The 25,098-nt window shown below is 50.1% G+C and overlaps 1 protein-coding gene and 2 pseudogenes across 1 annotated transcript; all 3 read right to left on the minus strand.

The window, feature by feature from the left end:
• Positions 1-1,605: 1,605 nt before the first annotated feature.
• On the minus strand, positions 1,606-3,681 carry LOC134761861 (exonuclease GOR-like). The gene is given in 1 exon segment (XM_063726463.1): positions 1,606-3,681. A coding segment is annotated over 1 exon segment (2,076 nt).
• A 5,847-nt stretch (positions 3,682-9,528) lies between these two features.
• On the minus strand, positions 9,529-11,613 carry LOC134761862 (exonuclease GOR-like; annotated as a pseudogene).
• A 5,562-nt stretch (positions 11,614-17,175) lies between these two features.
• On the minus strand, positions 17,176-19,251 carry LOC134761863 (exonuclease GOR-like; annotated as a pseudogene).
• Positions 19,252-25,098: the final 5,847 nt, after the last annotated feature.

The following is a 25,098-nucleotide window of genomic DNA, read 5'->3' on the forward strand; positions in this document are numbered from 1 at the left end:
TAATTAGCTTGATTTTTGTGTCATTCTACAACGTGTACATATATGAAACATCATGTTGTACACCATAAATATATATCATTTTTATTTGTCAATTTAAAATGACAATTTAAATAAATTATAAAAATAAAATGAAATAACGTACACTGCAAAAGACTTTTATCTATTAAATCTCCAGAGAAGAACTCTAAGTTATAAAGGAAAGTAAGATTCCAGGAACGGTGAAATCCATCAGAAATGCCTTTCTTCAGCGCTTTCTGAAATTTGTCTGACACACTGGAAATCCAGTTCTTCACTAAGTCAGTGTTCTGGAAGTGTTAGTGTGTTTGTATATACGTGTGCGTGGGCTCACATACACAAATTAAATTAATGGAAATGTAAGCATCCAAATTATCAGTTTAATTTAGTTATCTATACATACACACACACACACACACTCACACACCGAAAACATTTACAAAATCAGCCATTCCACCGAAACTAGCTGCTTAGTGTCTCATTTCTCATTGAAGATTCCAAATAGAAACGTGGATTTAAAGAGGCATGGTGGCTCATTCTCTCTTGGAGCTCTCTTGGAAGTTGACTGACTGATTCAGACATTGTGTTTGCTCTTGCTTCCCTGGTTCTTTGAATTGGGACGTGAGGGTGTCCATTTTAGATCTTTCCTGCTTTCTCTTGTGGGCATTTAATGCTATGTTTCCCTCTACACACTGCTTTCAATGTATCCCAGAGATTCTGGTATGTTGTGTCTTTGTTCTCATTGGTTTCAAAGAACATCTTTATTCTGTCTCCATTTCGCTATGTACCCAGTAGTCATTCAGGAGCAGATTGCTCCGTTTCCGTGTAGTTGAGCGGTTTTGAGTGAGTTTCTTCATCCTGAGGTCCAGTTTGACTGCCCTGTGGTCTGAGAGACAGTTGGTTGTAATTTCTGTTCTTTTGCATTTGCGGAGGAGTGCTTTCCTTCCAACTATGTGGTCAGTTTTGGAATAAGTGTGATGTGGTGCTGAGAAGAATGTATATTCTGTTGATTTGGGGTGGAGAGTTAATGTAGATGTCTATTCGGTCTGCTTGGTGCAGAGCTAAGTTCAGTTCCTGGATATCCTTTTCAACTTTCTGTCTCGTTGATCTGTTTCATGTTGACGGTGGGGTGTTAAAATCTCCCATTGCTATTGTGTGGGTGTCTAATTATCTTTGGATGACACTTGAAAGGTCAAGAAGTGGAAGCGCAAAAAAGGTATGCGTCCAATATGACAAAGCTAGTAAGTGGTGGAATTTGAATGGGAACCCAGATGTCTAACTCCAGAGCCTAAGCGCTTGAGCCACCTCACACTGGTGCCTCTAGAGAAAACCAGGTAAGCGCACATTCAGAAGCAAAGGACTTTCAGTTGTTTTTACCTTTTTTTTTTTTATTTTTAATTTTTAACTTCATACAGACATTTATTCGGCGCCTGCCCCGGGGGCGGGGGAAAAATCGGGTGGGGGAGGGGAGGTTCAGACAGCCCCACAGAAGGGGAAGAGGCCCAAGAACGAAGACGATCAGGAGGCTGGTGGGCCTGGGGGCTGGCCTTGTTGTCAGAGGCCGGGGAAGTCCAGGTGGGCTGGGGGAGGCTAGTGGTGGAAGGACAGAGGTCTGGGAGGGGCAGAGGGATGGGCACAGGCGCCAGGGGCGGCGGCAGGGTCTCCGGGGACTGGGAGTGGCGGCTGGGGCCTCGGGGAGCCCATTGGTGGAAGGACAGAGGTCTGGGAGGGGCAGAGGGACGGGGACAGGGACGACGGCCCGCGGCAGGGACTCCGGGGGACTGGGAGTCCGGGGTCGGGGTTAGTCTTGGCTTTTTGCCCTCTCCGGCCGCCGGCTGCTCCCGTTTCTTTCGCTTTGCGGCGAGGTGGACAGGGCTAGCTCTCGGGATCGATGGCAGTTTGGGAAGAGGCCTGGGGCTCAGGACAGGCCAGGGCGGCGGGAGAGGCGGACCGGTGGCGTGGCTGGATCTGGGCGCGCTGTCGAACTTTCCACATCGCCAGCTGCAGGCAGGCGTTTGCGTCCTCGCTGGAGTTGTGGCCGTCCTGGCTGTCCTGGATGATCTGTCCCAGGTAGTCGGCCGCGAGATTCCTGAGGGAGCGCTTGTAGGGGAAACCCAGGTAGTGCGGGAAGAGCACGGCCGTGTCCACCACGGTGCTGTGGATCAGCTTGAGGGCCAGCAGATCGCTCTCCAGGCTGTGCCCGATGAGGATGGTTTGGGCGCTGAAAAAGCTCAGCAGGATGGCTTGGACTTCGGGCAACGTGACGCTCGTCTTGGCGACGTCGGCCTCGGTCACTCCGGAAAACCTGGTGTTGTAGTCCACGATCTCGTTGTCGGGCTTGACGAAGGTGTCGTACACCACTTGCATGTCGGCGTCCACCACGGTGACGCGGGTCAGCTCCAGGCCATGCGTGGTGTAGCACATCTCACAGTCCAAGGCGTAGATTCCTGGATAAGCGTCTGTGGAAAACTCTTTCTTGAAGGTCTTCACGAAGCCATGGAGGCTCTCCTTGCGGCCGTCCCGCACGTGCTGCTTTGCCACCTGGCAGCCCACTGAGCCAGGAGCAGCTGCACAGCAGGTGTACTGGCTAACCCGGCCTCCAGCCACTTGGCTGGAGCGGACCCGCCCCCAGTGATAATAACACAACTGGTCGCGTAGACAGCGGCCCGAGGAGGACACCAGGTAGTCGGTGCCACAACGGCAGCAGACCCTGCAGGAGGAGTCGCCGGGCCCCTTCCCCTGGCCAGTGAAGAGGACGGCGCCTCCGGGCCGCTCGGGGTGCGGGAAGGGGTAGCCGTTCTCCTTGAGCTGGTCCTGGGTGAGCAGGAACTCCTGGAGGCGGCTGTACAGGGCGGCCCTGCTGAGGCCCGGCATGGAGCTGGGGGTCAGGCCCTTCAGTCTCTTGAGGGTGTTCAGGACCACATTCAGGTACATGTTCTTGTTGGGGCTGCAGTCGTAGGCCACCTTCTCCTCGTTCAGCGCCTTCTCCTCGGCCTCCTGCTTGGAGGCGCAGAACTTGAGACACTCTTTGGTGAACAGTTGGAGATAGCCTCGGCGGATGACGGTGGGGACTTGGCAGCGAGACCTTCGGAGGATAATGGGTTTCTTCCAAGTCGGTAAGGATGGACGACGGACGATTCGCTTAGAGCTGAGTGTGGTGGAGGTCTTGCATGCCCTCCCCCGTCTGTTGCGACCAGTCTTCCGTGGCTGTGTGCCGACCCTGGAGCCATTGGAGCGTTGGCTGCTGCCGGCCACCCGGGTTCTCTTGGCATCGGTGCGACCTGCGACCAAGCAGGGGCTGGGAAAGTGGGCGATCCTCTTCCTCTCCCTGGGGGCTGAGATGCGGACTCCAGAGGGCCTCTCTGTCAGCCTTGGGGCGGCTGGCAAGCAGCAGGCCGATCCCCTCTGCGCGGGGAAGTACCACGCCTCCGTCACCATCTTGGGCCACGCTGGGGGCACCGCCGGACCCCTATTCTGGGGCTCCGCCCGGATGTCCACGAGTGCTGAGGCCTGGTTGTGCATCTGGGGCACGCAGAGCCCGAAGCTCTGGGCAGGCTGATGAGAGGGCAGTGGGAATTCTGGAGCCTCGAGGGCCGCCTCCTCGGCCACCTTCTTGGCTTCTGGGTATGCAGGAGGGAACCAGCAGGGAGCTGTGGCTCGCAACATCTTGCTGCCTTCGGGAGCACCGACGTGGCTCTGCTCCTCTCCCAAATGGTGGCTTGCCTCGTGGGGCGCCTCCTCGGCCACCTTCTTAGCTTCTGGGTATGCAGGTGGGAACCAGCAGGGAGCTGTGGCTCGCAACATCTTGCTGCCTTCGGGAGCACCGGCCTGGCTCTGCTCCTCTCCCAACTGGCGGCTTGCCTCGAGGGCCGCCTCCTCGGCCACCTTCTTGGCTTCTGGGTATGCAGGTGGGAACCAGCAGGGAGCTGTGGCTCGCAACATCTTGCTGCCTTCGGGAACACCGACCTGGCTCTGCTCCTCTCCCAAATGGCGGCTTGACTCGTGGGCCGCCTCCTCGGCCACCTTCTTAGCTTCTGGGTATGCAGGTGGGAACCAGCAGGGAGCTGTGGCTCGCAACATCTTGCTGCCTTCGGGAGCACCGGCCTGGCTCTGCTCCTCTCCCAACTGGCGGCTTCAATGAGTGGCGCGGCCGCCACGCCTCACCTTTATACAGGCACAGGGCAGAGTGGGTGGGACTTCCCCTTCCTTGGATTGGTGCTTCAGTCTAGTCACGCTGAACCTCATCTTCCACGAGACTTCAGCTTGGGAATTCCTCAGGGGGTCCGCCAATGGAATCAACTGGAATTCCCGGTTGCCAACCTTGGAGCTAGGTTCCTTTTCTTAAGTTAATTGACTGTCCCTGCACAGCAGTCCTATAATAGCGACTGGAATTGGGCTACCTAGGATTAAATTAAGGTTCACGGAGGTTGGTCAGCTTGCTGGGCCCACACAGCAACCCATGGAGCCAGGACTGGGCCAGCAGTCTGCTGCACGCTGGAGGGCATGCCTCTCTCTGGGATTGCCTTTCCCTGCTCTGTGCACTCCTCCACCGTGGGCAAACTGAAGACAGGAAGTGGACCGCATCCACTTCTCTCCCAGGATTTGGGCAATATTCAGTAGAGGGGGTCTTCCGAAAGTTCATAGAAAATGTACATGGTGAGAAACCTATGCATGGATTTCAATTCGTTTTCACTAAAATAAACATGTACTAACTTCTTACAACCTTTCTGAACTGGATCTAATGGGAGGCACTAAGAAGGATGAGACATCCACTGAAAAGGCCTCCTATCAGTGCAACTTGAATTCCGCTAAAATTGCAGCAAGAGCAAACATCCAATTGACGGTGAAGCTTGGGTGGAAGAATGAAGAAATCATTGATGTTTGAAGAAAAGCTTCTAAGGACACTAGCCCAAAGAAATCAACTCTTTACGGATGTATGGCTTGTTTCAAGAAGAGATGAGAAGATGTGGAAGATGAATCCTGCAGTGGCTGTGAAAACCATTGTGCCCAGATCAGCTGCAGTGACGACGAGAGCTATCAGTGGAAAGTTTCAACAGGAGGGATCACGATCCTGAGGCACCTCTTTGACAAATTGTAACCGGAATTTGGAACATGGCTTTGCCAATATGATCCTGAAGACAAAGCGTCATCAAAGCGATGGCTACCAAGAGATGGCAGTGGTCCGGTCAAAGGAAAAGGAGGCCAGTCCAAAGGCAACATCATGGCATCAGTGTTATGGGACGCTCAAGGCATTTTGCTTGTTGACTTTCTGAAGAGCCAAACATCTGCTTATTAGGAGAGTGTTTTGCGAAACTTAGACAAAGCTTTGGTAGAAACATGCTGGGAAACTCTCACTCGAGTCCTTTCTGACCACATCAATGCTCTGCTCATTCCTCTCATCAAACAAGGGCCATTTGGTCAGTTTCAATGGGCAATCCTTAGGAGTTCACCTTCCAGGCTGGTTTCGTTCCTTCCAAATTCTTTTTGTTTCCTCATGAGAAAAAGTCTCCTTGCCTTGCTTGGAAAGATGAGAGAAAGTCTCGTTGCCTTGCTTGGAAAGATGAGAGATGAGATCCTCCTCTTGTCTCCCAGGACAGAATGGTCAGACTTGAGTTTGCTTTCTCCTCACTCTTGTCTTCCGTGAGGGAGCTGCTGTGCCAGACAGAACTTCTCCCGTGTCTAGACACTGGTAGACTCGTTGAAGATCCTCACAGGCAATCCTCCGTGGGGTCAAAGTGGAAGGACTTATTTCTATAGGGCTCAGTAGTCCACATCCTGACGCGCACCTTCACCAGGCCAGGGTGGGAAAAAGGAGGGTGAAAGGGGGTGGCTCAGAGCCCGCTTCTTCAGCTTGGGGGTATCCTGGGAGGAACCGTTGTCCAGTGAGCAGGTCTTCGTCTCCACCAAATTCCCTAGTGGGAAATTTCTGGCAGCCCTTCTTGTTCAGCAGCTTATTGGGGCCAGGTGGACCTCGGCTAGTCACCAGCCGGAAGGCCTTCCTCCATTTCAGTTAGATTTGCAGTTGCCTAGGTGACTATTGACCTCATTATCCAGAACAGCAAAGGGACGAGGGGTGAGAAGAGTGGCCGTCTGGGTTTGCAGCATAATGCTGCCTTATAGGAGTTGTGCAGTCATCGGGTGTGTGGAACTCCACCTGGCTGATCGGTGGGAACGCCTCCACAAACTCGCTAAATTCAGTAGTTTTTGCCTTCCAAGATTCAGTTACACAATGTAGAATGCTTTAAACGAACGAGCATGAAGAGTGCTGGGCCGGAAAGTGACGATACGGATGGTAGGGGCTCCTCGGAGTAGAGGAGTAGAGTTTTACTATGAGAACTAGGAGGCAAATAACAAGGAGCTGAACGTGATGCATATTAAACGAAGCACACACTCACGAAGCTCCATACCAACTACATTAAAATGGTAATCATGATATTTGGAAATACAAGTTAATGGGAAATCATTAAGTAATCTCACCCAACTTTCTTTAGTGGGTGGCAGGGCTATGGAGGGGAAACAGCAATGGTTCTGGTACCTACTTAACGTTCTTCCATTAAATTCACCCAATAAGCCTCCAGAGAAGATATTACTGCTCTGATATTACAAAGGGCAAAACAGGTATGGCATCTCTAAAGAGCACAATGTTCCAGGACTGGGATGACTTGAAATCCACACACACATTTCTGAGAGAATTTTGCCATAAGGTACCTTACACCTTACTGTAAACTGATTTTACAATAAGTCTTGAACATCATTCCAAGTTACCATTTGGAAGAGTTTCCTCCATTTGGTTTTGTTTTAGCTGCATAGTATTCTTCTGTAAGGATGAACGTACTCTGATTTAGTAAGCCAGCCTCTTACTGATGTACAATTAAGTCGTTTTTAAATCTTTCACTCTTGAAAATCTTGTTTCTCACACATAAATATTTGTATCAAATAAATAGTTGAAGTAGAATTGTTGGAGTTGGAGACCAGCCTGGCCAACATGGTGAAAACCCATCTCTACTAGAAACACAAAATTGGCCGCACATGATGGGACATGCCTTTAATCTCAGCTGAGGCAGGAGAATCACTTCAGCCTGGGAGGCAGAGGTTGTAGTGAGCCGAAATCATGCCACTGCACTCCAGCCTGGGCAACACGAGCGAAACGATATGCCCCCCAAAAAAATAATAATAATATATGTATATATATCTATAGATATATATATAGGTACATATATCCAATAGAATCCTATTCAGCCTTGAAAAAGAAAGAAATCTTATCATTTGCAACATGAATGAGCCTAGAGGATGTTCTACTGTGTGAAATAAAGCAAAGGCCAGACACAGTGTCTCAGGCCTGTAATCCCAGGACTTTGGGAGGAGAAGGGAGGAGGAAGAGTTGAGCCCAGGAGTTGGAGATCAACCATCTCTACACAAAATACAAAAATTAGCCAGGTGTGGTGTTGGACGCCTGTAGTCCTAGCTACTCAGGAGGCTGAAGTGGGAGGATCTCTTGACCCCGGGAGGTGGAGGCCGTGGTGAGCCGTGTTTGTGTCACTGTACTCCAGCCTTGGTGACAGACTCCGACACTGTCTGAAAAAATACAGAAATACATCATAAAGTTTTAAAAAGCAAACACAGAAATACAAATACTGCACGATCTCACTTCTATGTGCAATGTAAAAAAGCGGAACTCAGAGTCGTAGAGAGCAGAACGCTGCTTACCCGAGGCAGGGGCCGGGCAGGGATTGGGAGATATTAGTCTAATGATACAAAATTTCAGATACAAATAGTTCTAGAGATATGTTGAACAGCACGGCAACTACAGTGGGTAACTATGTACTGTATACTCGAAATGTGCTGTAAGAGTAGATTTGAAACATGTTCTCATCACCATAAAATCAGTATGTGAGGAAACGAATGTGTTAATTAGCTTGATTTTTGTGTCATTCTACAACGTGTACATATATGAAACATCATGTTGTACACCATAAATATATATCATTTTTATTTGTCAATTTAAAATGACAATTTAAATAAATTATAAAAATAAAATGAAATAACGTACACTGCAAAAGACTTTTATCTATTAAATCTCCAGAGAAGAACTCTAAGTTATAAAGGAAAGTAAGATTCCAGGAACGGTGAAATCCATCAGAAATGCCTTTCTTCAGCGCTTTCTGAAATTTGTCTGACACACTGGAAATCCAGTTCTTCACTAAGTCAGTGTTCTGGAAGTGTTAGTGTGTTTGTATATACGTGTGCGTGGGCTCACATACACAAATTAAATTAATGGAAATGTAAGCATCCAAATTATCAGTTTAATTTAGTTATCTATACATACACACACACACACACACTCACACACCGAAAACATTTACAAAATCAGCCATTCCACCGAAACTAGCTGCTTAGTGTCTCATCTCTCATTGAAGATTCCAAATAGAAACGTGGATTTAAAGAGGCATGGTGGCTCATTCTCTCTTGGAGCTCTCTTGGAAGTTGACTGACTGATTCAGACATTGTGTTTGCTCTTGCTTCCCTGGTTCTTTGAATTGGGACGTGAGGGTGTCCATTTTAGATCTTTCCTGCTTTCTCTTGTGGGCATTTAATGCTATGTTTCCCTCTACACACTGCTTTCAATGTATCCCAGAGATTCTGGTATGTTGTGTCTTTGTTCTCATTGGTTTCAAAGAACATCTTTATTCTGTCTCCATTTCGCTATGTACCCAGTAGTCATTCAGGAGCAGATTGCTCCGTTTCCGTGTAGTTGAGCGGTTTTGAGTGAGTTTCTTCATCCTGAGGTCCAGTTTGACTGCCCTGTGGTCTGAGAGACAGTTGGTTGTAATTTCTGTTCTTTTGCATTTGCGGAGGAGTGCTTTCCTTCCAACTATGTGGTCAGTTTTGGAATAAGTGTGATGTGGTGCTGAGAAGAATGTATATTCTGTTGATTTGGGGTGGAGAGTTAATGTAGATGTCTATTCGGTCTGCTTGGTGCAGAGCTAAGTTCAGTTCCTGGATATCCTTTTCAACTTTCTGTCTCGTTGATCTGTTTCATGTTGACGGTGGGGTGTTAAAATCTCCCATTGCTATTGTGTGGGTGTCTAATTATCTTTGGATGACACTTGAAAGGTCAAGAAGTGGAAGCGCAAAAAAGGTATGCGTCCAATATGACAAAGCTAGTAAGTGGTGGAATTTGAATGGGAACCCAGATGTCTAACTCCAGAGCCTAAGCGCTTGAGCCACCTCACACTGGTGCCTCTAGAGAAAACCAGGTAAGCGCACATTCAGAAGCAAAGGACTTTCAGTTGTTTTTACCTTTTTTTTTTTTATTTTTAATTTTTAACTTCATACAGACATTTATTCTGCGCCTGCCCCGGGGGCGGGGGAAAAATCGGGTGGGGGAGGGGAGGTTCAGACAGCCCCACAGAAGGGGAAGAGGCCCAAGAACGAAGACGATCAGGAGGCTGGTGGGCCTGGGGGCTGGCCTTGTTGTCAGAGGCCGGGGAAGTCCAGGTGGGCTGGGGGAGGCTAGTGGTGGAAGGACAGAGGTCTGGGAGGGGCAGAGGGATGGGCACAGGCGCCAGGGGCGGCGGCAGGGTCTCCGGGGACTGGGAGTGGCGGCTGGGGCCTCGGGGAGCCCATTGGTGGAAGGACAGAGGTCTGGGAGGGGCAGAGGGACGGGGACAGGGACGACGGCCCGCGGCAGGGACTCCGGGGGACTGGGAGTCCGGGGTCGGGGTTAGTCTTGGCTTTTTGCCCTCTCCTGCCGCCGGCTGCTCCCGTTTCTTTCGCTTTGCGGCGAGGTGGACAGGGCTAGCTCTCGGGATCGATGGCAGTTTGGGAAGAGGCCTGGGGCTCAGGACAGGCCAGGGCGGCGGGAGAGGCGGACCGGTGGCGTGGCTGGATCTGGGCGCGCTGTCGAACTTTCCACATCGCCAGCTGCAGGCAGGCGTTTGCGTCCTCGCTGGAGTTGTGGCCGTCCTGGCTGTCCTGGATGATCTGTCCCAGGTAGTCGGCCGCGAGATTCCTGAGGGAGCGCTTGTAGGGGAAACCCAGGTAGTGCGGGAAGAGCACGGCCGTGTCCACCACGGTGCTGTGGATCAGCTTGAGGGCCAGCAGATCGCTCTCCAGGCTGTGCCCGATGAGGATGGTTTGGGCGCTGAAAAAGCTCAGCAGGATGGCTTGGACTTCGGGCAACGTGACGCTCGTCTTGGCGACGTCGGCCTCGGTCACTCCGGAAAACCTGGTGTTGTAGTCCACGATCTCGTTGTCGGGCTTGACGAAGGTGTCGTACACCACTTGCATGTCGGCGTCCACCACGGTGACGCGGGTCAGCTCCAGGCCATGCGTGGTGTAGCACATCTCACAGTCCAAGGCGTAGATTCCTGGATAAGCGTCTGTGGAAAACTCTTTCTTGAAGGTCTTCACGAAGCCATGGAGGCTCTCCTTGCGGCCGTCCCGCACGTGCTGCTTTGCCACCTGGCAGCCCACTGAGCCAGGAGCAGCTGCACAGCAGGTGTACTGGCTAACCCGGCCTCCAGCCACTTGGCTGGAGCGGACCCGCCCCCAGTGATAATAACACAACTGGTCGCGTAGACAGCGGCCCGAGGAGGACACCAGGTAGTCGGTGCCACAACGGCAGCAGACCCTGCAGGAGGAGTCGCCGGGCCCCTTCCCCTGGCCAGTGAAGAGGACGGCGCCTCCGGGCCGCTCGGGGTGCGGGAAGGGGTAGCCGTTCTCCTTGAGCTGGTCCTGGGTGAGCAGGAACTCCTGGAGGCGGCTGTACAGGGCGGCCCTGCTGAGGCCCGGCATGGAGCTGGGGGTCAGGCCCTTCAGTCTCTTGAGGGTGTTCAGGACCACATTCAGGTACATGTTCTTGTTGGGGCTGCAGTCGTAGGCCACCTTCTCCTCGTTCAGCGCCTTCTCCTCGGCCTCCTGCTTGGAGGCGCAGAACTTGAGACACTCTTTGGTGAACAGTTGGAGATAGCCTCGGCGGATGACGGTGGGGACTTGGCAGCGAGACCTTCGGAGGATAATGGGTTTCTTCCAAGTCGGTAAGGATGGACGACGGACGATTCGCTTAGAGCTGAGTGTGGTGGAGGTCTTGCATGCCCTCCCCCGTCTGTTGCGACCAGTCTTCCGTGGCTGTGTGCCGACCCTGGAGCCATTGGAGCGTTGGCTGCTGCCGGCCACCCGGGTTCTCTTGGCATCGGTGCGACCTGCGACCAAGCAGGGGCTGGGAAAGTGGGCGATCCTCTTCCTCTCCCTGGGGGCTGAGATGCGGACTCCAGAGGGCCTCTCTGTCAGCCTTGGGGCGGCTGGCAAGCAGCAGGCCGATCCCCTCTGCGCGGGGAAGTACCACGCCTCCGTCACCATCTTGGGCCACGCTGGGGGCACCGCCGGACCCCTATTCTGGGGCTCCGCCCGGATGTCCACGAGTGCTGAGGCCTGGTTGTGCATCTGGGGCACGCAGAGCCCGAAGCTCTGGGCAGGCTGATGAGAGGGCAGTGGGAATTCTGGAGCCTCGAGGGCCGCCTCCTCGGCCACCTTCTTGGCTTCTGGGTATGCAGGTGGGAACCAGCAGGGAGCTGTGGCTCGGAACATCTTGCTGCCTTCGGGAACACCGACCTGGCTCTGCTCCTCTCCCAAATGGCGGCTTGACTCGTGGGCCGCCTCCTCGGCCACCTTCTTAGCTTCTGGGTATGCAGGTGGGAACCAGCAGGGAGCTGTGGCTCGCAACATCTTGCTGCCTTCGGGAGCACCGACCTGGCTCTGCTCCTCTCCCAACTGGCGGCTTCAATGAGTGGCGCGGCCGCCACGCCTCACCTTTATACAGGCACAGGGCAGAGTGGGTGGGACTTCCCCTTCCTTGGATTGGTTCTTCAGTCTAGTCACGCTGAACCTCATCTTCCACGAGACTTCAGCTTGGGAATTCCTCAGGGGGTCCGCCAATGGAATCAACTGGAATTCCCGGTTGCCAACCTTGGAGCTAGGTTCCTTTTCTTAAGTTAATTGACTGTCCCTGCACAGCAGTCCTATAATAGCGACTGGAATTGGGCTACCTAGGATTAAATTAAGGTTCACGGAGGTTGGTCAGCTTGCAGGGCCCACACAGCAACCCATGGAGCCAGGACTGGGCCAGCAGTCTGCTGCACGCTGGAGGGCATGCCTCTCTCTGGGATTGCCTTTCCCTGCTCTGTGCACTCCTCCACCGTGGGCAAACTGAAGACAGGAAGTGGACCGCATCCACTTCTCTCCCAGGATTTGGGCAATATTCAGTAGAGGGGGTCTTCCGAAAGTTCATAGAAAATGTACATGGTGAGAAACCTATGCATGGATTTCAATTCGTTTTCACTAAAATAAACATGTACTAACTTCTTACAACCTTTCTGAACTGGATCTAATGGGAGGCACTAAGAAGGATGAGACATCCACTGAAAAGGCCTCCTATCAGTGCAACTTGAATTCCGCTAAAATTGCAGCAAGAGCAAACATCCAATTGACGGTGAAGCTTGGGTGGAAGAATGAAGAAATCATTGATGTTTGAAGAAAAGCTTCTAAGGACACTAGCCCAAAGAAATCAACTCTTTACGGACGTATGGCTTGTTTCAAGAAGAGATGAGAAGATGTGGAAGATGAATCCTGCAGTGGCTGTGAAAACCATTGTGCCCAGATCAGCTGCAGTGACGACGAGAGCTATCAGTGGAAAGTTTCAACAGGAGGGATCACGATCCTGAGGCACCTCTTTGACAAATTGTAACCGGAATTTGGAACATGGCTTTGCCAATATGATCCTGAAGACAAAGCGTCATCAAAGCGATGGCTACCAAGAGATGGCAGTGGTCCGGTCAAAGGAAAAGGAGGCCAGTCCAAAGGCAACATCATGGCATCAGTGTTATGGGACGCTCAAGGCATTTTGCTTGTTGACTTTCTGAAGAGCCAAACATCTGCTTATTAGGAGAGTGTTTTGCGAAACTTAGACAAAGCTTTGGTAGAAACATGCTGGGAAACTCTCACTCGAGTCCTTTCTGACCACATCAATGCTCTGCTCATTCCTCTCATCAAACAAGGGCCATTTGGTCAGTTTCAATGGGCAATCCTTAGGAGTTCACCTTCCAGGCTGGTTTCGTTCCTTCCAAATTCTTTTTGTTTCCTCATGAGAAAAAGTCTCCTTGCCTTGCTTGGAAAGATGAGAGAAAGTCTCGTTGCCTTGCTTGGAAAGATGAGAGATGAGATCCTCCTCTTGTCTCCCAGGACAGAATGGTCAGGCTTGAGTTTCCTTTCTCCTCACTCTTGTCTTCCGTGAGGGAGCTGCTGTGCCAGACAGAACTTCTCCCGTGTCTAGACACTGGTAGACTCGTTGAAGATCCTCACAGGCAATCCTCCGTGGGGTCAAAGTGGAAGGACTTATTTCTTTAGGGCTCAGTAGTCCACATCCTGACGCGCACCTTCACCAGGCCAGGGTGGGAAAAAGAAGGGTGAAAGGGGGTGGCTCAGAGCCCGCTTCTTCAGCTTGGGGGTATCCTGGGAGGAACCGTTGTCCAGTGAGCAGGTCTTCGTCTCCACCAAATTCCCTAGTGGGAAATTTCTGGCAGCCCTTCTTGTTCAGCAGCTTATTGGGGCCAGGTGGACCTCGGCTAGTCACCAGCCGGAAGGCCTTCCTCCATTTCAGTTAGATTTGCAGTTGCCTAGGTGACTATTGACCTCATTATCCAGAACAGCAAAGGGACGAGGGGTGAGAAGAGTGGCCGTCTGGGTTTGCAGCATATTGCTGCCTTATAGGAGTTGTGCAGTCATCGGGTGTGTGGAACTCCACCTGGCTGATCGGTGGGAACGCCTCCACAAACTCGCTAAATTCAGTAGCTTTTGCCTTCCAAGATTCAGTTACACAATGTAGAATGCTTTAAACGAACGAGCATGAAGAGTGCTGGGCCGGAAAGTGACGATATGGATGGTAGGGGCTCCTCGGAGTAGAGGAGTAGAGTTTTACTATGAGAACTAGGAGGCAAATAACAAGGAGCTGAACGTGATGCATATTAAACGAAGCACACACTCACGAAGCTCCATACCAACTACATTAAAATGGTAATCATGATATTTGGAAATACAACTTAATGGGAAATCATTAAGTAATCTCATCCAACTTTCTTTAGTGGGTGGCAGGGCTATGGAGGGGAAACAGCAATGGTTCTGGTACCTACTTAACGTTCTTCCATTAAATTCACCTAATAAGCCTCCAGAGAAGGTATTACTGCTCTGATATTACAAAGGGAAAAACAGGTATGGCATCTCTAAAGAGCACAATGTTCCAGGACTGGGATGACTTGAAATCCACACACACATTTCTGAGAGAATTTTGCCATAAGGTACCTTACACCTTACTGTAAACTGATTTTACAATAAGTCTTGAACATCATTCCAAGTTACCATTTGGAAGAGTTTCCTCCATTTGGTTTTGTTTTAGCTGCATAGTATTCTTCTGTAAGGATGAACGTACTCTGATTTAGTAAGCCAGCCTCTTACTGATGTACAATTAAGTCGTTTTTAAATCTTTCACTCTTGAAAATCTTGTTTCTCACACATAAATATTTGTATCAAATAAATAGTTGAAGTAGAATTGTTGGAGTTGGAGACCAGCCTGGCCAACATGGTGAAAACCCATCTCTACTAGAAACACAAAATTGGCCGCACATGATGGGACATGCCTTTAATCTCAGCTGAGGCAGGAGAATCACTTCAGCCTGGGAGGCAGAGGTTGTAGTGAGCCGAAATCATGCCACTGCACTCCAGCCTGGGCAACACGAGCGAAACGATATGCCCCCCAAAAAAATAATAATAATATATGTATATATATCTATAGATATATATATAGGTACATATATCCAATAGAATCCTATTCAGCCTTGAAAAAGAAAGAAATCTTATCATTTGCAACATGAATGAGCCTAGAGGATGTTCTACTGTGTGAAATAAAGCAAAGGCCAGACACAGTGTCTCAGGCCTGTAATCCCAGGACTTTGGGAGGAGAAGGGAGGAGGAAGAGTTGAGCCCAGGAGTTGGAGATCAACCATCTCTACACAAAATACAAAAATTAGCCAGGTGTGGTGTTGGACGCCTGTAGTCCTAGCTACTCAGGAGGCTGAAGTGGGAGGATCTCTTGACCCCGGGAGGTGGAGGCCGTGGTGAGCCGTGTTTGTGTCACTGTACTCCAGCCTTGGTGACAGACTCCGACACTGTCTGAAAAAATACAGAAATACATCATAAAGTTTTAAAAAGCAAACACAGAAATACAAATACTGCACGATCTCACTTCTATGTGCAATGTAAAAAAGCGGAACTCAGAGTCGTAGAGAGCAGACCGCTGCTTACCCGAGGCAGGGGCCGGGGAGGGATTGGGAGATGTTAGTCTAATGATACAAAATTTCAGATACGAATAGTTCTAGAGATATGTTGAACAGCACGGCAACTACAGTGGGTAACTATGTACTGTATACTCGAAATGTGCTGTAAGAGTAGATTTGAAACATGTTCTCATCACCATAAAATCAGTATGTGAGGAAACGAATGTGTTAATTAGCTTGATTTTTGTGTCATTCTACAACGTGTACATATATGAAACATCATGTTGTACACCATAAATATATATCATTTTTATTTGTCAACTTAAAATGACAATTTAAATAAATTATAAAAATAAAATGAAATAACGTACACTGCAAAAGACTTTTATCTATTAAATCTCCAGAGAAGAACTCTAAGTTATAAAGGAAAGTAAGATTCCAGGAACGGTGAAATCCATCAGAAATGCCCTTCTTCAGCGCTTTCTGAAATTTGTCTGACACACTGGAAATCCAGTTCTTCACTAAGTCAGTGTTCTGGAAGTGTTAGTGTGTTTGTATATACGTGTGCGTGGGCTCACATACACAAATTAAATTAATGGAAATGTAAGCATCCAAATTATCAGTTTAATTTAGTTATCTATACATACACACACACACACACACTCACACACCGAAAACATTTACAAAATCAGCCATTCCACCGAAACTAGCTGCTTAGTGTCTCATCTCTCATTGAAGATTCCAAATAGAAACGTGGATTTAAAGAGGCATGGTGGCTCATTCTCTCTTGGAGCTCTCTTGGAAGTTGACTGACTGATTCAGACATTGTGTTTGCTCTTGCTTCCCTGGTTCTTTGAATTGGGACGTGAGGGTGTCCATTTTAGATCTTTCCTGCTTTCTCTTGTGGGCATTTAATGCTATGTTTCCCTCTACACACTGCTTTCAATGTATCCCAGAGATTCTGGTATGTTGTGTCTTTGTTCTCATTGGTTTCAAAGAACATCTTTATTCTGTCTCCATTTCGCTATGTACCCAGTAGTCATTCAGGAGCAGATTGCTCCGTTTCCGTGTAGTTGAGCGGTTTTGAGTGAGTTTCTTCATCCTGAGGTCCAGTTTGACTGCCCTGTGGTCTGAGAGACAGTTGGTTGTAATTTCTGTTCTTTTGCATTTGCGGAGGAGTGCTTTCCTTCCAACTATGTGGTCAGTTTTGGAATAAGTGTGATGTGGTGCTGAGAAGAATGTATATTCTGTTGATTTGGGGTGGAGAGTTAATGTAGATGTCTATTCGGTCTGCTTGGTGCAGAGCTAAGTTCAGTTCCTGGATATCCTTTTCAACTTTCTGTCTCGTTGATCTGTTTCATGTTGACGGTGGGGTGTTAAAATCTCCCATTGCTATTGTGTGGGTGTCTAATTATCTTTGGATGACACTTGAAAGGTCAAGAAGTGGAAGCGCAAAAAAGGTATGCGTCCAATATGACAAAGCTAGTAAGTGGTGGAATTTGAATGGGAACCCAGATGTCTAACTCCAGAGCCTAAGCGCTTGAGCCACCTCACACTGGTGCCTCTAGAGAAAACCAGGTAAGCGCACATTCAGAAGCAAAGGACTTTCAGTTGTTTTTACCTTTTTTTTTTTTATTTTTAATTTTTAACTTCATACAGACATTTATTCTGCGCCTGCCCCGGGGGCGGGGGAAAAATCGGGTGGGGGAGGGGAGGTTCAGACAGCCCCACAGAAGGGGAAGAGGCCCAAGAACGAAGACGATCAGGAGGCTGGTGGGCCTGGGGGCTGGCCTTGTTGTCAGAGGCCGGGGAAGTCCAGGTGGGCTGGGGGAGGCTAGTGGTGGAAGGACAGAGGTCTGGGAGGGGCAGAGGGATGGGCACAGGCGCCAGGGGCGGCGGCAGGGTCTCCGGGGACTGGGAGTGGCGGCTGGGGCCTCGGGGAGCCCATTGGTGGAAGGACAGAGGTCTGGGAGGGGCAGAGGGACGGGGACAGGGACGACGGCCCGCGGCAGGGACTCCGGGGGACTGGGAGTCCGGGGTCGGGGTTAGTCTTGGCTTTTTGCCCTCTCCTGCCGCCGGCTGCTCCAGTTTCTTTCGCTTTGCGGCGAGGTGGACAGGGCTAGCTCTCGGGATCGATGGCAGTTTGGGAAGAGGCCTGGGGCTCAGGACAGGCCAGGGCGGCGGGAGAGGCGGACCGGTGGCGTGGCTGGATCTGGGCGCGCTGTCGAACTTTCCACATCGCCAGCTGCAGGCAGGCGTTTGCGTCCTCGCTGGAGTTGTGGCCGTCCTGGCTGTCCTGGATGATCTGTCCCAGGTAGTCGGCCGCGAGATTCCTGAGGGAGCGCTTGTAGGGGAAACCCAGGTAGTGCGGGAAGAGCACGGCCGTGTCCACCACGGTGCTGTGGATCAGCTTGAGGGCCAGCAGATCGCTCTCCAGGCTGTGCCCGATGAGGATGGTTTGGGCGCTGAAAAAGCTCAGCAGGATGGCTTGGACTTCGGGCAACGTGACGCTCGTCTTGGCGACGTCGGCCTCGGTCACTCCGGAAAACCTGGTGTTGTAGTCCACGATCTCGTTGTCGGGCTTGACGAAGGTGTCGTACACCACTTGCATGTCGGCGTCCACCACGGTGACGCGGGTCAGCTCCAGGCCATGCGTGGTGTAGCACATCTCACAGTCCAAGGCGTAGATTCCTGGATAAGCGTCTGTGGAAAACTCTTTCTTGAAGGTCTTCACGAAGCCATGGAGGCTCTCCTTGCGGCCGTCCCGCACGTGCTGCTTTGCCACCTGGCAGCCCACTGAGCCAGGAGCAGCTGCACAGCAGGTGTACTGGCTAACCCGGCCTCCAGCCACTTGGCTGGAGCGGACCCGCCCCCAGTGATAATAACACAACTGGTCGCGTAGACAGCGGCCCGAGGAGGACACCAGGTAGTCGGTGCCACAACGGCAGCAGACCCTGCAGGAGGAGTCGCCGGGCCCCTTCCCCTGGCCAGTGAAGAGGACGGCGCCTCCGGGCCGCTCGGGGTGCGGGAAGGGGTAGCCGTTCTCCTTGAGCTGGTCCTGGGTGAGCAGGAACTCCTGGAGGCGGCTGTACAGGGCGGCCCTGCTGAGGCCCGGCATGGAGCTGGGGGTCAGGCCCTTCAGTCTCTTGAGGGTGTTCAGGACCACATTCAGGTACATGTTCTTGTTGGGGCTGCAGTCGTAGGCCACCTTCTCCTCGTTCAGCGCCTTCTCCTCGGCCTCCTGCTTGGAGGCGCAGAACTTGAGACACTCTTTGGTGAAGAGTTGGAGATAGCCTCGGCGGATGACGGTGGGGACTTGGCAGCGAGACCTTCGGAGGATAATGGGTTTCTTCCAAGTCGGTAAGGATGGACGACGGACGATTCGCTTAGAGCTGAGTGTGGTGGAGGTCTTGCATGCCCTCCCCCGTCTGTTGCGACCAGTCTTCCGTGGCTGTGTGCCGACCCTGGAGCCATTGGAGCGTTGGCTGCTGCCGGCCACCCGGGTTCTCTTGGCATCGGTGCGACCTGCGACCAAGCAGGGGCTGGGAAAGTGGGCGATCCTCTTCCTCTCCCTGGGGGCTGAGATGCGGACTCCAGAGGGCCTCTCTGTCAGCCTTGGGGCGGCTGGCAAGCAGCAGGCCGATCCCCTCTGCGCGGGGAAGTACCACGCCTCCGTCACCATCTTGGGCCACGCTGGGGGCACCGCCGGACCCCTATTCTGGGGCTCCGCCCGGATGTCCACGAGTGCTGAGACCTGGTTGTGCATCTGGGGCACGCAGAGCCCGAAGCTCTGGGCAGGCTGATGAGAGGGCAGTGGGAATTCTGGAGCCTCGAGGGCCGCCTCCTCGGCCACCTTCTTGGCTTCTGGGTATGCAGGAGGGAACCAGCAGGGAGCTGTGGCTCGCAACATCTTGCTGCCTTCGGGAGCACCGACGTGGCTCTGCTCCTCTCCCAAATGGCGGCTTGCCTCGTGGGGCGCCTCCTCGGCCACCTTCTTAGCTTCTGGGTATGCAGGTGGGAACCAGCAGGGAGCTGTGGCTCGCAACATCTTGCTGAGTTCGGGAGCACTGGCCTGGCTCTGCTCCTCTCCCAACTGGCGGCTTGCCTCGAGGGCCGCCTCCTCGGCCACCTTCTTGGCTTCTGGGTATGCAGGTGGGAACCAGCAGGGAGCTGTGGCTCGCAACATCTTGCTGCCTTCGGGAACACCGACCTGGCTCTGCTCCTCTCCCAAATGGCGGCTTGACTCGTGGGCCGCCTCCTCGGCCACCTTCTTAGCTTCTGGGTATGCAGGTGGGAACCAGCAGGGAGCTGTGGCTCGCAACATCTTGCTGCCTTCGGGAGCACCGGCCTGGCTCTGCTCCTCTCCCAACTGGCGGCTTCAATGAGTGGCGCGGCCGCCACGCCTCACCTTTATACAGGCACAGGGCAGAGTGGGTGGGACTTCCCCTTCCTTGGATTGGTGCTTCAGTCTAGTCACGCTGAACCTCATCTTCCACGAGACTTCAGCTTGGGAATTCCTCAGGGGGTCCGCCAATGGAATCAACTGGGATTCCCGGTTGCCAACCTTGGAGCTAGGTTCCTTTTCTTAAGTTAATTGACTGTCCCTGCACAGCAGTCCTATAATAGCGACTGGAATTGGGCTACCTAGGATTAAATTAAGGTTCACGGAGGTTGGTCAGCTTGCTGGGCCCACACAGCAACCCATGGAGCCAGGACTGGGCCAGCAGTCTGCTGCACGCTGGAGGGCATGCCTCTCTCTGGGATTGCCTTTCCCTGCTCTGTGCACTCCTCCACCGTGGGCAAACTGAAGACAGGAAGTGGACCGCATCCACTTCTCTCCCAGGATTTGGGCAATATTCAGTAGAGGGGGTCTTCCGAAAGTTCATAGAAAATGTACATGGTGAGAAACCTATGCATGGATTTCAATTCGTTTTCACTAAAATAAACATGTACTAACTTCTTACAACCTTTCTGAACTGGATCTAATGGGAGGCACTAAGAAGGATGAGACATCCACTGAAAAGGCCTCCTATCAGTGCAACTTGAATTCCGCTAAAATTGCAGCAAGAGCAAACATCCAATTGACGGTGAAGCTTGGGTGGAAGAATGAAGAAATCATTGATGTTTGAAGAAAAGCTTCTAAGGACACTAGCCCAAAGAAATCAACTCTTTACGGACGTATGGCTTGTTTCAAGAAGAGATGAGAAGATGTGGAAGATGAATCCTGCAGTGGCTGTGAAAACCATTGTGCCCAGATCAGCTGCAGTGACGACGAGAGCTATCAGTGGAAAGTTTCAACAGGAGGGATCACGATCCTGAGGCACCTCTTTGACAAATTGTAACCGGAATTTGGAACATGGCTTTGCCAATATGATCCTGAAGACAAAGCGTCATCAAAGCGATGGCTACCAAGAGATGGCAGTGGTCCGGTCAAAGGAAAAGGAGGCCAGTCCAAAGGCAACATCATGGCATCAGTGTTATGGGACGCTCAAGGCATTTTGCTTGTTGACTTTCTGAAGAGCCAAACATCTGCTTATTAGGAGAGTGTTTTGCGAAACTTAGACAAAGCTTTGGTAGAAACATGCTGGGAAACTCTCACTCGAGTCCTTTCTGACCACATCAATGCTCTGCTCATTCCTCTCATCAAACAAGGGCCATTTGGTCAGTTTCAATGGGCAATCCTTAGGAGTTCACCTTCCAGGCTGGTTTCGTTCCTTCCAAATTCTTTTTGTTTCCTCATGAGAAAAAGTCTCCTTGCCTTGCTTGGAAAGATGAGAGAAAGTCTCGTTGCCTTGCTTGGAAAGATGAGAGATGAGATCCTCCTCTTGTCTCCCAGGACAGAATGGTCAGACTTGAGTTTGCTTTCTCCTCACTCTTGTCTTCCGTGAGGGAGCTGCTGTGCCAGACAGAACTTCTCCCGTGTCTAGACACTGGTAGACTCGTTGAAGATCCTCACAGGCAATCCTCCGTGGGGTCAAAGTGGAAGGACTTATTTCTATAGGGCTCAGTAGTCCACATCCTGACGCGCACCTTCACCAGGCCAGGGTGGGAAAAAGGAGGGTGAAAGGGGGTGGCTCAGAGCCCGCTTCTTCAGCTTGGGGGTATCCTGGGAGGAACCGTTGTCCAGTGAGCAGGTCTTCGTCTCCACCAAATTCCCTAGTGGGAAATTTCTGGCAGCCCTTCTTGTTCAGCAGCTTATTGGGGCCAGGTGGACCTCGGCTAGTCACCAGCCGGAAGGCCTTCCTCCATTTCAGTTAGATTTGCAGTTGCCTAGGTGACTATTGACCTCATTATCCAGAACAGCAAAGGGACGAGGGGTGAGAAGAGTGGCCGTCTGGGTTTGCAGCATAATGCTGCCTTATAGGAGTTGTGCAGTCATCGGGTGTGTGGAACTCCACCTGGCTGATCGGTGGGAACGCCTCCACAAACTCGCTAAATTCAGTAGTTTTTGCCTTCCAAGATTCAGTTACACAATGTAGAATGCTTTAAACGAACGAGCATGAAGAGTGCTGGGCCGGAAAGTGACGATACGGATGGTAGGGGCTCCTCGGAGTAGAGGAGTAGAGTTTTACTATGAGAACTAGGAGGCAAATAACAAGGAGCTGAACGTGATGCATATTAAACGAAGCACACACTCACGAAGCTCCATACCAACTACATTAAAATGGTAATCATGATATTTGGAAATACAAGTTAATGGGAAATCATTAAGTAATCTCACCCAACTTTCTTTAGTGGGTGGCAGGGCTATGGAGGGGAAACAGCAATGGTTCTGGTACCTACTTAACGTTCTTCCATTAAATTCACCCAATAAGCCTCCAGAGAAGATATTACTGCTCTGATATTACAAAGGGAAAAACAGGTATGGCATCTCTAAAGAGCACAATGTTCCAGGACTGGGATGACTTGAAATCCACACACACATTTCTGAGAGAATTTTGCCATAAGGTACCTTACACCTTACTGTAAACTGATTTTACAATAAGTCTTGAACATCATTCCAAGTTACCATTTGGAAGAGTTTCCTCCATTTGGTTTTGTTTTAGCTGCATAGTATTCTTCTGTAAGGATGAACGTACTCTGATTTAGTAAGCCAGCCTCTTACTGATGTACAATTAAGTCGTTTTTAAATCTTTCACTCTTGAAAATCTTGTTTCTCACACATAAATATTTGTATCAAATAAATAGTTGAAGTAGAATTGTTGGAGTTGGAGACCAGCCTGGCCAACATGGTGAAAACCCATCTCTACTAGAAACACAAAATTGGCCGCACATGATGGGACATGCCTTTAATCTCAGCTGAGGCAGGAGAATCACTTCAGCCTGGGAGGCAGAGGTTGTAGTGAGCCGAAATCATGCCACTGCACTCCAGCCTGGGCAACACGAGCGAAACGATATGCCCCCCAAAAAAATAATAATAATATATGTATATATATCTATAGATATATATATAGGTACATATATCCAATAGAATCCTATTCAGCCTTGAAAAAGAAAGAAATCTTATCATTTGCAACATGAATGAGCCTAGAGGATGTTCTACTGTGTGAAATAAAGCAAAGGCCAGACACAGTGTCTCAGGCCTGTAATCCCAGGACTTTGGGAGGAGAAGGGAGGAGGAAGAGTTGAGCCCAGGAGTTGGAGATCAACCGTCTCTACACAAAATACAAAAATTAGCCAGGTGTGGTGTTGGACGCCTGTAGTCCTAGCTACTCAGGAGGCTGAAGTGGGAGGATCTCTTGACCCCGGGAGGTGGAGGCCGTGGTGAGCCGTGTTTGTGTCACTGTACTCCAGCCTTGGTGACAGACTCCGACACTGTCTGAAAAAATACAGAAATACATCATAAAGTTTTAAAAAGCAAACACAGAAATACAAATACTGCACGATCTCACTTCTATGTGCAATGTAAAAAAGCGGAACTCAGAGTCGTAGAGAGCAGAACGCTGCTTACCCGAGGCAGGGGCCGGGGAGGGATTGGGAGATGTTAGTCTAATGATACAAAATTTCAGATACGAATAGTTCTAGAGATATGTTGAACAGCACGGCAACTACAGTGGGTAACTATGTACTGTATACTCGAAATGTGCTGTAAGAGTAGATTTGAAACATGTTCTCATCACCATAAAATCAGTATGTGAGGAAACGAATGTGTTAATTAGCTTGATTTTTGTGTCATTCTACAACGTGTACATATATGAAACATCATGTTGTACACCATAAATATATATCATTTTTATTTGTCAACTTAAAATGACAATTTAAATAAATTATAAAAATAAAATGAAATAACGTACACTGCAAAAGACTTTTATCTATTAAATCTCCAGAGAAGAACTCTAAGTTATAAAGGAAAGTAAGATTCCAGGAACGGTGAAATCCATCAGAAATGCCCTTCTTCAGCGCTTTCTGAAATTTGTCTGACACACTGGAAATCCAGTTCTTCACTAAGTCAGTGTTCTGGAAGTGTTAGTGTGTTTGTATATACGTGTGCGTGGGCTCACATACACAAATTAAATTAATGGAAATGTAAGCATCCAAATTATCAGTTTAATTTAGTTATCTATACATACACACACACACACACACTCACACACCGAAAACATTTACAAAATCAGCCATTCCACCGAAACTAGCTGCTTAGTGTCTCATCTCTCATTGAAGATTCCAAATAGAAACGTGGATTTAAAGAGGCATGGTGGCTCATTCTCTCTTGGAGCTCTCTTGGAAGTTGACTGACTGATTCAGACATTGTGTTTGCTCTTGCTTCCCTGGTTCTTTGAATTGGGACGTGAGGGTGTCCATTTTAGATCTTTCCTGCTTTCTCTTGTGGGCATTTAATGCTATGTTTCCCTCTACACACTGCTTTCAATGTATCCCAGAGATTCTGGTATGTTGTGTCTTTGTTCTCATTGGTTTCAAAGAACATCTTTATTCTGTCTCCATTTCGCTATGTACCCAGTAGTCATTCAGGAGCAGATTGCTCCGTTTCCGTGTAGTTGAGCGGTTTTGAGTGAGTTTCTTCATCCTGAGGTCCAGTTTGACTGCCCTGTGGTCTGAGAGACAGTTGGTTGTAATTTCTGTTCTTTTGCATTTGCGGAGGAGTGCTTTCCTTCCAACTATGTGGTCAGTTTTGGAATAAGTGTGATGTGGTGCTGAGAAGAATGTATATTCTGTTGATTTGGGGTGGAGAGTTAATGTAGATGTCTATTCGGTCTGCTTGGTGCAGAGCTAAGTTCAGTTCCTGGATATCCTTTTCAACTTTCTGTCTCGTTGATCTGTTTCATGTTGACGGTGGGGTGTTAAAATCTCCCATTGCTATTGTGTGGGTGTCTAATTATCTTTGGATGACACTTGAAAGGTCAAGAAGTGGAAGCGCAAAAAAGGTATGCGTCCAATATGACAAAGCTAGTAAGTGGTGGAATTTGAATGGGAACCCAGATGTCTAACTCCAGAGCCTAAGCGCTTGAGCCACCTCACACTGGTGCCTCTAGAGAAAACCAGGTAAGCGCACATTCAGAAGCAAAGGACTTTCAGTTGTTTTTACCTTTTTTTTTTTTATTTTTAATTTTTAACTTCATACAGACATTTATTCTGCGCCTGCCCCGGGGGCGGGGGAAAAATCGGGTGGGGGAGGGGAGGTTCAGACAGCCCCACAGAAGGGGAAGAGGCCCAAGAACGAAGACGATCAGGAGGCTGGTGGGCCTGGGGGCTGGCCTTGTTGTCAGAGGCCGGGGAAGTCCAGGTGGGCTGGGGGAGG

The sequence above is a fragment of the Pongo abelii genome, chromosome 7 (genome assembly GCF_028885655.2).
Source record: "Pongo abelii isolate AG06213 chromosome 7, NHGRI_mPonAbe1-v2.0_pri, whole genome shotgun sequence".
Classification (NCBI taxonomy): domain Eukaryota; kingdom Metazoa; phylum Chordata; class Mammalia; order Primates; family Hominidae; genus Pongo; species Pongo abelii.